Source organism: Oryzias latipes, chromosome 18 (genome assembly GCF_053564925.1).
Source record: "Oryzias latipes strain Hd-rR chromosome 18, Olatipes_Hd-rR_3.1".
NCBI lineage: Eukaryota > Metazoa > Chordata > Actinopteri > Beloniformes > Adrianichthyidae > Oryzias > Oryzias latipes.
Window position 1 is genome coordinate 17,197,697 of NC_136254.1, and position 12,394 is coordinate 17,210,090.

A 12,394-nucleotide genomic window follows, 5' to 3' on the forward strand; every position below is an offset into this window, starting at 1 on the left:
GGGATCTACACAGGAATTTCTTTTTTTAAAGATCTCCCCTTATTAAGAGTAGAAGTTTAACCAGATTGCTTACACGATCTGGTAAATTTGAATATATAATGTGAAATACAGATTATCTGACGTCATGTCAGCATTTAATAATTTGACTTTTTTTTTTACCTAAGATAAAGCCTCCAATGTCTTTTTTACACTTTATCTCAGAGCATCTTTACTAGGTCATGATGTTAATACAGCAATTTTGTTTATAACACTGTCAGTTTGTAACAATATAGACAAGGAGAAGACAAAGAAAATTGGATTCAAGCATCTAAAGCACGGGGCGACTGTGGTGCTAACAGAAAGATGAAGCACGTTGGGCCTTCAAGGAAGGTAGAAAAGCACTATACAAGTATACACCATTTACCATTTAAACCAGGCATGTCTCAGTGCGGCCCTCGATCAAATTTCCACTGGCCCGCAGATTCTTGTCATAGAATAATTCATTTGGAGCCCCCACCTCTTTTTAAAAACTGCAATTTCTACATTGTGACTGGCTAGATTTTAAGCAGTTATAAACCCGTGGCAACAACTTGTGCCAATAGACCTTCAGAGTTTTAAAGGCCAAACAGAGGAATAAAGTTTATTCGTTCCTGTGATCAAGACCACAGTGTTTTGTAATTCTAAATAGGGTAACTATTTGTTATTTTTCTGTTTATATGCTTTCAATTTTGAAGTTTACGGTTAGCTCTTTTTAATACTGAATAATAAGTAACATTCAGGTGGTTTTGCACCAAATATTTATGAATCTACTGTATTCTGAAGATGAAAATGAAACGCAACGCAATCTAGTGAGTATCGATGCACACTGGTTTTTCGCAGAAACTTCTGGGAGATTTTTAGGGCACTCGATTTTTGAATTGTAGATTTAGACAGCACTACGAAGTGGCGAACGCACAATATAGTGCACTATGTAGAGAGTAGTGAAGGAATTTGGACACAACCTAACTACTAAAATGGGAAATATGACATCACCGATTTCACGAAGTGAAAATCTAATTAATACAACATTTTATGAATCCACCGAGTTCTGAAGATAAAAGTTGATTGTTTATTTAAAAAAATACATTCAAAATTGTTCACCATTGGTTTTTATAGTCAATGCTCCTGGCCTAAAGTCATTGACTTTAAGATGTTTTTAAGATGAAACCTTTGTTGTAGCACAGAGCTGAACAAAACAAAAGGAAATTAGTGTGATGTAAATATATTCTAACCTGTCCCATTCTGTTGAAATATGTAAAATATGTAATATGTAAAAAAATTTAAATGCGCGTGACATTTCTACTGCTTCAAATGTCAAAAAAAGAATGAAACCATGTTAAATAAACACATTAGGGTTCTAATTAATTACTTGGGAGGTGCTGTGTAACGTGTCCACATACCTGAGCAGACTGTAGATTATAAATCAAGAACTAAACACGTTCTTTTCTGGCCTTTGTCTGTCAGGGATTTTCTGCCTCACAGGAACTTTTTGTCACATTCATCTTTCCAAAGACCCACTAAAGACTCACAGAAAGGATAAAAAGAAGGCGACAGACTGAGTGGGAGGAAATGGTTAAGAGAGTGATGGCGGGAAATGGTGGTTCCATAGACAGGAAAACCTCTTTTCTTATCATGTTATCATGGTTGGGTTCAGTCCGGGGAACCGGATCAAAGAGGTGCACCTTGCTTTCATTTGTTGCACTGGGTTCTTCTATTGTTGCATCAGCCCTGTTTAAAATGCTATGCTAAATGCTATGCTTTGCTTTAAGACTTTTTTTCTCTGTTCTCCTGGATAAATTCATTTGTGATTTATTTGAAAAGATTGGAATTCACTGAATAGCTTAACATTTGTAGTTTTGTTTCTTAGACAAGAGAAATACATCATTTTGTGCTTCAATGAGCAAATATGTTTCCTTAGAAATGAAAATTTCCCCAGAGCTCATCCATTATGTGACCTTTTTTTTCCAGGCTTGAGATGATGGATGATCTTCATTTCCCATATCAATTTGTTGCACGCTCCATCTAATATATAGTGAAAATGAAAAAAAAAAAAGCTCTTTATAGATTTCCACCAAGTGTGTGAGTGTGCTTACTAGTGTTTGTGTGCTTCTGAGTCTGCTGGGATTAAGAAAACCCCAAACATCATCTATACTAGCCAAATATTAGCATCTTGCACAGATAGGCTACTAAACAAAGCTTGAGAAAAATTACTTTATATTCTCCTGTAATGATTCCAAGCTAATTGTTATGAATTCCTCTGCAAAATGTGCTGCATTAAAAAGAAGAAAATAAAAAGAGACATAGAAATCAAATATATTGAACAATTAATTAGTAAGAAATGAAAGCTTCACAATTCAAGCCCAAAATGTTATCCTGTTATCTGATGGAGCAAAGTTTTACATGCGGGTTGAATGGCCAATGGTTTTTATCATAAAAACAAAACGTTTTTTTAGGACGGGGCGATAAAATTAATATCATTAACTGCATTAATGATAGTGTAATAAAACTAAGTTTATCAAAGATCTGTAGATGAATTGACTTGCTGTAACATGTCAGAGTGTGTTTTTTTCTTCTGGAAAGTAGGTTATGTCTCCATCAATTGTGAGAGTAAGTTGCTGGAACACAACGTAAAAATGGAAAAGTGAAATGAATGAAGTTAAACAGCAGCTGAGAAGAACCGAAGTACCATATGGTGAATCGAATTATAAAATGCAATATCAATAAATTGAGAATGGTCCTTTTTTTATACATAAGGCATTAAGACATTAAGCAAAACAAAACAGTCAAATCATGTGGTAGACTACACTACCCAGAAGCCCAAAAGGGGCTTAGAGGGAGAAACTGATTGGTCAGAAGGATCAATGGGAAGTTTTTTTAGTGAACTGCGTTGTTTTTCCTGTTTGTATTTAGAGCTGGGTGATATGGCCAAAAAATAAAATCTCATAAAATTCAATCCAAATTCAGTTTTCTATTGTAATTTTTCTCACTACTTTCACTTTCTTTAACAAAAATTACAACTGATGGCATATATAGTTGACAAAAACTATTTTATTTTAAAATCTCCTTTGGAAATGTTCCCAAACTCAAAGTGCAACTAAAATCCAGCTGTACAAATTTTTGTAGAACAATGTAGCAGATGTTTTGTTAGCTACCTCCAGCTTGAGCTCTCATAGAGAGAACTACTACACGCTCTTAGAAGAGCATTTTTGGCAGCCAAAGCCTTAAAACAGATTCTGCTGCGTGTGGTTTGATGCTTCTCGTTTAAAGTCACAACCCCAGTGATCAAAATCTAATGTTTGACTCACCAGTCAGGTTGGCTGGTTGATAAAAAAATCTACAGACCAAATTATCCTATTACTTTGCAAAAAAAAAAAAGCAACAACAACATAGGTGTTACTTTAAAAAATGATTTGATATTGAATGCAAATAGAGAGGAAGTCCCAACATAATGAAAACATCAGATAATAACATTTTTTTTTAAGTAACTTCTGTTTTGATTTCCAATCAATCTTTGCACTCTGCTTTTGGCTTTTTCAAACTGTCTATGAAATGTTTTATTTTCAATCACAAATGAGTTGTTTCTGTTTTCTTGCCATGAGAGGCGTTTCATTCAGTTACCTGTAGTCTGAACCAACTGTAAAGTCAAATTCAAACCAGCTGAGAAAACAAGGACAGATTTACTAAAGGGCAACAGATTGACAGAAAAAACAAATGTTTCCTAATTCTGCCTCCAGATTAGTCATTTTTATATAAAATCATAACAAACAGCCAAAAAACCTTATAATGTTTTGGATTCTTCCCGTGATTTCATTGACAGTAAAGATGCAGCGCTCTCACAATGGGTGACTTTTTTCAGCTCAACACCAGCTCTGTCATGCTACAAAGGCATTACTAATAAAGTTTTATACAAATTGAATTCGTGTCTGTTATTATGTTTATAAAATACAGCTCGTTAGCATGGCATTTAGCATCATAGCATAGTAGTCTCTAAATCAAGACTTTTTATTAAACATTTCTGCGGCTGCTGTCAGTCCAACATGTGTGTCCTCCAGTTCTTTCTGGATCCTGTTTAAAATCATCACATGTTCCTCTGCTTCATCAGTCCAAACTAAAGGCTACACAGGGACAATTAGAAAAGGTTACAAGGGTGGGGGGTACTCTAAAATCTTGATTTCCCCAAAAATAAATAATCTAAAACAACACATTTGAATTAATTGATAAAATCAATTAATCGCCCAGCCCTATTTGTCTTTTTTATCTGCATTAAGCAGCTTTTGCAGAGAGTACAACATGAGACACAAGTCTAAATGTATTTACAAAAATTCTTAACATTATTTAGTTGTAACACATAAAATACCAAACAATATACTCACTTCTTCAGTCCATTATGTTGAATCACAGTACATATATCTTTGCCAGGCTGAGTACAGTAGCTGTAATGGTTCAAAAAATATGGCAAATCTGAGTGTTGTTGGTTTAAGTCACGCTTTGTTAACCATGTGAGAAAGGATTGGATCATTCAAAGACATAAAAAAGCAGATTAGTAAACCTGTCAGTACCTGAGGCACAAAAGGAAACACGGAACAAGTTTGTTTACCCAAACCTGAAAAAGTTTTATTCTGGCACCCGCTTAATGTTAATGAAGGCTCATTTTTTCATGAATGACTATTAGTCAGCAAGGGTGGTCTACAGCAGTTGACTCAAACTGTGCTAGTCTTAGAATCAACAAACCAACACAGAAAAACTGAATAAAACAATGTTATTTAATAATCTAAGGGTCTAAATGATTATTTTTTTCAGAAAAGAGTATGCCTGCATATTAGTCTGTGCATCGCATAGATAAATCACAAGACATTCGTCTCAATCATGTGATACAACAGAATCACCCCTTTTTGTAAAGCAGTTTTCAGCAGCAACCAATAGAAAACTGCTGGAGGGGCCTCATTATCTCCTATTACCTCCAGATAATGCTACAAAAGTCAATTAATTTCACTGATTATGTATTGCAATTTTTTGTATTGCTTTTATTAAACTGGTTCAAAATTAAAGTCAACAGCGCTGGTCCAAAGTAGCGGCCTCCTTTCTTTAACAGCACCACCTACGGTAGATCTGCAGCCCCAATCCAAAAGCAACATGAACTATTATCGTCAGGAACAACCAATGGGCTACCAGCTTGCTCTGCAAAGTGTGCAGTGAAACATGTTTATCACCCATTTGATAAAAGTTTGTACGAAAGGTTCATATTTGGCATGTCGTTCAACTTATATAAAAATTGAAACACAGTTATGTAAATTTGCGTTTTAAATGTTCACATCATCTAACAGTTCAGAACTTAAATTAACTGATGATTTTAAGCTGCCTCCACTGATGTAAGTGCTTCTCATGAAAAAACTTTGCAAATGACGACCTCTCATCAATATTGTTTATAATAGGACTAGATAAATAGTATTAAACAGTTAAAAACCTTGTAATCCTTTTTCGAGAACAATCGCATAATAACAGGTAGTCATAACAACTTCTAAATCATATAAACCTGGTTGGGAGATCTTATAATACAACGAACAAGTCCAATGTTCCAAAACCAGGATAAAAGTTGCTTATTTTTTGATGATGCTTGAAAGTTGGCAGTGTTCTTTTCCAGAACAGACCTCTCAGTGTATCTTTGAAGCCACTCTGACAAGTGTGATCCACAGGAATGACATTGATGACAGTCCAACAACTTCCAGGAACTTAAGGAATTCAGGGTGACTCTCCTCAACCCTCAAGTGTGCTTCACCAGCACCTATGCAGTGTTTTCCCTGCCCTCCACTTGTTGACACGAGCATATACCATTTTCTTCCATGTTGTTACGTCCCTCTTCAGAGAGGAGGGAGAAATGTGTAACATAGAGAAAATTATGATAACCGGGCGGGGTTAAAGTTGGCCACGCAGCCGTTAATTCGGTGACAAATAACACTCATAGGGGACTAAAAGAGAAATAACCAACTCAACACCAAAGGTGCAACAAATAATGGGATAACTTAAATTCTCAGGCTTTATAGCAAGGCACTGAATTACTCAAAATGCAAACAAAAAGACTACAAGAGTAAATGTAACAAAAAGACAAAACCAGAATCAAAGCTAAGGGGGAAACCAGAAGCTTTCACAAGCTAAGGCCAGGCAGACAGCAGGGGCAGGCTGAAGAACGCATTCCCACTCAGGAATGCTGCCGCCACTGGAGCAGAGGATCCTCGTAGCTTTTAAGCTTCCCTCCCAACCAGGCGATAGGTAGCAGCCTCAATCAACTCTGCAGAGGGGCGGAGTCAGCAGCTGTGCAGGAGCTGGACTTCCACAGGAGCTGAGAACACATATGCATACACACACGCACACACAAGACAAGCAGACAACTACCAGGGTTCGTAACACATGTCCTTCTCTATTCTTAACAGTTTGAAGATATCAGAGTATCAAGGTTTCTGAACTTTTGAAATTCAGTTGAGCCCTTTATCAGGCATCAAATTAGCCTATGTGTTTAAAAGTCCCTTTCTTAATCTTTTTTGTTTTGTTTTTCAGTTCTACTCATCTAATAAAAGAAACATATATAACAAAGTATTGAGCTGAACTTTTGTTGTTGACCAACGATTCATTTTTCACCATAATTTACAAAAATCCTTTAATAAACAGACAATGTGATTTTCTGGATTTTTTTCTCATTTTATCTCTCCTAGTTGAGGTATACCTATGATGAATATTACAGGCCTCTCTCATCTTTTTAATTGGGTGAACTTACACAAGTGGTGGCTGACTAAATACTATTTCGCCCCACTGTACACTGTGTGACTCCTAAATGATCTTGAAGCTAAACTAAATGTTCATAGAATTACCGCCTTTTATTCGGGTAGATTACAGAATAGAGTAAACATTGGTCCCTCCATCTGTAGACTGCATTTAGAACCTGAGCCATGCATCACAGGGATCACATACATGAAACTTCAAAATGAACCCACACTCTTCCAAAAGTTCTAGGACATTCTGTGTCACCACAGCTAGTTTTAAAAACTAGACTGTCGAGGTCGAACACCAGATTAGTGCCTTTGACTGAATGGACACTGAAGGTACAGTCCACCTCATAATTTATTTGATTAATGCACAATGACAACCGTATCAAGACATGCAGCTCCCCCGTCAACTCCTCCGCCAATCTAATTTTGTGGGTAAACAGTGAGCATGAACTCGTGTCTTTATGGACACACTTAGGGTTCATAGAACTTTAATGAGGAAAAAACAGAAATTCTATCTCACTAAGATTTCTATCTTTAAACCAAACTGTTGTGTAAACACAGATATTTTTAGTAAGTGGTAAATATTGAGATCCAACTTCAGTTTTTAACCAGACTGAGACACTGTCACACCATTACATCTTACTTAAATTTAAACCAATAATTGATCCCCAGATCATAATCGAGTAGCCCTCTGAAAAGGTGAGCAGTTAGATTATCTGTAAATGAAAAAAAACAACCTAAATAACTGTAGTTTCCCCCTTTCAGAAGCTTCATGTGAGATCTGATCAAGAGAAGTTTCAGTGATAACGAGAAGGAATCAGGTCTGCATAGAAGATCCATGTTCATAAAGCAAGTGAAAAAAATTTTCATTAGAAACCTAAAGCTGATGTCAAACATTGTTGGTTCACTCTACCTCCATGATTGAATTGTTTGAAAAAGTTTTGAAACCTAATTTCTGGATATGTTTGTTTTTTGTTCAGTGAGAAATAAATGCACAAGGATTTGTAAATGTCTGCATTTTAACTCTCAGTCATGGTTCAAGTCACCACTTCAAATAGATCTTTTAAGTGTTCGTCTTACAGAAAAGTGTTAATATTCTAAATATGAATGAAGAAGTATGTTTTTATATTTTTGACATTATTTAATGTTAGATGAAAACTAAACATTAGAGGCCAAAATCAACAATGACTAGGGCTGCACGATATGAGGAAAACTTGTTATTTGCGATACAAATGATCACTTATGAGTTTCCTCCGCAGGGTGGCTGGGCGCTCCCTTAGAGATAGGGTGAGAAGCTCGGTCACCCGCGGAGAGCTCGAAGTAGAAGCGCTTCTTCTCCACATCGAAAGGAGCCAGCTGAGGTGGCTCGGGCATCTAGTCCGGATGCCTCCTGGACGCCTCCCTGGAGAGGTGTTCTGGGTATGTCCCACTGGGCGGAGGCCCTGGGGGAGACCCGGGACACGCTGGAGAGACTACGTCTCTCGGCTGGCCTGGGAACACCTCGCGTCTACAAAGGAGGCAGGCATCTTGCATAAAAGGGTTCCATCCGATTGGTCAATGATGTAAACTAATTTGTTGGATTCATTAGATACTTCAAGCTGCCATAAGATTGTTTTAGCACATTTATACCATTTATCGTAATTTTCGCTGACTTTTGCACAGCTTGATATCGTGATAACGATAAATGTGCGATTTATTGTGCAGGCCTAACAATGACTGTTTAGAACTTTTGAAAGTCTCAAAGGTTTTTTTGCTGCATTGATTTTTTTTAACTGTCTTTTTCCTACAAATTTGATAGAGTGCAATAGACAGTCTGTAGAGAGACAGACAGTAATGAAGAGTGCTGGAGGAAGGCTCTGTCTCTACATGCATGGCTTGTGGAAAAATGTGTCCTAATGGATCCCAGCTTTCTGCAGCACTTATGAGATGAGCCAAGGGAATAAAATATGGTATTATTCTTCTTATTATAGTGCAATTATCAACTATCTTTGCACTCATATTTTAACATTGTTTTTACACAATGTTCCATTGATTTATACAAGCAAATTTTCCATGAAATGGATACACGGTAGTCAGATGAAAGCATGTTTGGTCAATCCGGCAATTTCCTAATTCCAAATTTCCAATTCAGCAATGTTTTTACTGCTGCACTTCAGCTTAGTGGTTACATAATGACAAGCAGATATGCTCTTTGTTGATTAGCCTCGTAGGTCAGCTTGCGGAAAAGGAAAAAATTGTTGGTTTTTTTTGTAGTCAAAATCCTCAGAATACATGAACAAGTAGCACAGTAACTCAATTAAACAATCAGTAGTTTTTTTTTCCACACAAAAAAAGCTTAATCACTTAAAATCATGCAGTTAACGTCAAATTTGTTGATGGAAGGACTGAGGACTACTGGTGGATTTGAGACACGCAGGTCTGCTTGGTCCATCTGCTACTAGAAATAAATACCTCTGCTCTGTGTAGGAAGTATGGAGCTATCCTGTTATTCACATTCAGACAGTCAGCTTAGGCACCGCAGTGCAGAGATCCTCAACGTCATAAATTAGTCAATAATGAAAACATTTCAGTTCTTTTGTACACAAGAGACCCAGGTGCCAGTGGAGAATATGCCACACTCTACTGCATTAAACAAATCAATAAAAACATTGTGAGGGTTTTTGAACGATTTTAAAAAGCTAAAGCTAACTTAAAGGAGTTTTTCTAATGAAGACTTTAAGTAGCTGACATAAGACCAGTAGTCTGCTTATCAGCACTTAACAAATTACATTTCAATGAAACTTTGGCCTGAGGGCCAAGCTTTAGAAAGCTGAGGGATTTGGTTCCAGGCTGTAAAGTTTTTAAAAGAACAATGCTAACTTCAACTTTGGTTGAAACAAATGGAATAAAATCAAGAATCCTTTCAGGTTTTATAAGGTCATAGTTACATTTTTTTTTATTGTGTTAAGATATTTGAGTCAGTCTGTTTAAGACGTTTTTCTCATAAATTGCAGTGACTTTAAAAAAAAAAAACTAGTGTGTTTTCTGGATTTATTCTGAACTCCAAATCCACATGTGTCCTCTTAGTAAAAAAAGGAGTTGTCTGAATGGAGTAAGATCTAATGCATGAGCAGATGTGTTTAGTGTGTGTTTTTACAGGACCGGCCCCTATACCACCAGCACAGCTTTTACAGCTGGGCTGTTTGGACTTGACAAATGAACTGTGCCATCTGTCCAGCTCGCACAAGCATTCATGTGTGCTTCTGAGTGTCAGGCAGCTCCAATCAACACACTATAAACAAGCTAACATTTTGACCCTCTCTTACCCCAGATAACCCTGAACACTTAAATCTTGGACAGATTCAGCCATGCAGACTTGACTGACTTTGTGAGAAAGATCCAAAAAGTCAGACGTGGAACCCAAACTACATTGCTCACATTCAATATTTTCCCGTTTCTGAAAGTTGGAGCGCGTCTGTGTGCATCTCGGCACATGCTCCGGCTCGCTCTTTCTGGAATTTTCATCGCTGAACAATTACACAGCAAGCAGCTTCCCCTCACTGTCTGCTGCTGTGTAATTTGGAGGAAGCAGCAACAGCAGAGCCTTGCAAGGCCTCATTAACATCAACCTCTCTGAGCCACAACGACTCCCTGCGCACACTCACACAGCTGGCGAAGGAACAACACACACACACAAGCCGACTAGACGTGGAGCCAATATTTCAAGCATTTAAAGCACAAAATACTCAGTGAGTAATCTAAATATTAACTTATACTTCAAGCAGACAAAATGTGATTTATTTCTCTCTGATATTTACATTAAATCCAAAAGTCTTACTCACCGCTGCCCTCTGGAAAGCTCCTCTGGTGAAAGTTCCTCCTCCTCTGTAGTTAATGGCCGGGATCTCCTGGTTGAACAGCGAGCACTTGTGCTGGCGCGGCTTGGGCGCTGAGATGTGGTCCACCCTTGTCACCACATTGGTCTTGGATGAGAAAGTCACCAGTGCCACTCGCGTGTTCTCCGGTGCGACGGGGAAGTCAGACAGCATCTTGCGGATAAACCTCAGCTCACTCTGGAAGTTGTTGGCCCCGACGCTGGATGACTCGTCCACCAGGAAGACAAGGTCCAGACAGAGGCTTTTCTCACGCAGCTCCCGTACGTTCCGCTTGAACGCCAGGCCGAGGCGTTCCACTTTCCTCTCAGCACTTTCTGACAAGTTGCCAGCTGATGACAAAGGTGACATCTGCCTGAACCTTTGAGGCTTCAGCTGGGACTGTTGGCCTGCTGGCAAAGCTGAGGTCCATGCAGCCACAATGCACAGGGTTAGAAGAAAATTAGCCCATGATGCTATTAAATAGTGCCAAGAAAACATAGTGACAGTCAAGAAAAGCACCTCTGCTGAATAACTTCAATATTTAGAGCTAAAAGTAAAATGTAGATCCTTTTTTCGCAAGAATTTTAGCAAAAACTAATGTTCTCTAAGCTTTCATCACTGTCCTTATAGTAACTCAGTGCAGAGTTCCTCAAAAGCATTGCTAACTGAGGGGGAAGAATCCATTCAAAACTGTTCTGTTCAATGGAAAAATCATTGCATAATTATTTCAACTAAAAAAACTCAGCAAATGTTGCTTCCCTGCCAGACTTTAACAACAAAAATAAACTTTTCCAGTTCTCTGTAGCCTGCTATGGTACGCTTTTGAGGAGTCTGTAATGTAAAGCTCGGTATCTCCCCAGTCATTCAGTCTGAGTATCACATCCACAACGCCTTTTCAGTCCTCTTCAGTCCTCTTCAGTCCCAATGTGAAGCCCACAAGGCTGCTACACTCCTGCCTTTGCCGACAGCCAAGCTCCAAATGCTTCTTCCCTTCTTCTCCCCAAATCATTAAAAAACACATCCAGAGGAGGAGGAGGAGGAGGAGGAGGGAGGAAAAAAGTTGAGAGACAGAGAGAGGTTGAGGGAAAAAAGGGGGCAGTCCAGTCATGGCGTGAAGTCATTTTTTTTCTCCCCTTTAGCTCTCCTCCTCTTTTTTCTCACCCCCCCCCCCATCCCTATCTTTTTCTTCCCAGCCCCCTCCACCTATATCTCCTCTCATTGACCATCTCTCTCATCCAGACGTGGAGCTCCAAGCCAGTCTGGTCTTCCCCAGGAACGCTCATCTCCACATGACAACGGAGCTCAAGCAAAGTCACATCAAAATAAAGTTAAGCGTGTAAGATTAAATAAATGAAAACAAACGGACCCAGAATTGGGAATAAAAACTAACTATCAATACATTTTTAACAATAACCATCCATACAACAAAATTACCTACTTGAGAAAATAATAAACTGAGATCTAGCTCATCAAATTACTTATTAGTTCCTTTATCTTTCTTGTTCAGGATATGTAACTAAAACTAGCAAAAACCTTTATGAACTTGTGATTTTTTTTTACCAAAGCCACAAGGGTTTCTACATCTTTTTAAGCTCTCCCCCTCTCTCCTTCGTTCCACTGTTGTGTTTTCCTTTAGCGATTTTATCTGTAACCAAAACAAAGGCAGCCGGTGTTACAGAGGCGCACTGCGCCTATTAAAGCAAAAGCTTTAGACTTGGAGCAGAGAGCTGCCTACACATGGAGCTCGTGTGGAGGAAAGAT

The 12,394-nt window shown here is 38.2% G+C and overlaps 1 protein-coding gene across 3 annotated transcripts in view; it reads right to left on the reverse strand.

Moving 5' to 3' along the window:
• svep1 (sushi, von Willebrand factor type A, EGF and pentraxin domain containing 1) overlaps positions 1–11,308 on the reverse strand; it is a 90,537-nt gene extending 79,229 nt beyond the window's left edge. For 2 of the 3 annotated variants that reach the window (XM_023948971.2, XM_023948970.2), the window contains exon 1: positions 10,601–11,308. In XM_023948971.2, coding sequence (XP_023804739.1) covers positions 10,601–11,131 — 531 coding nt within the window. In that variant the 5' untranslated portion in view covers positions 11,132–11,308. The remainder of the gene's footprint in view (positions 1–10,600) is intronic. The other variant, XM_023948972.2, reaches the window with a different exon arrangement.
• Between the last annotated feature and the right edge of the window lie 1,086 nt (positions 11,309–12,394).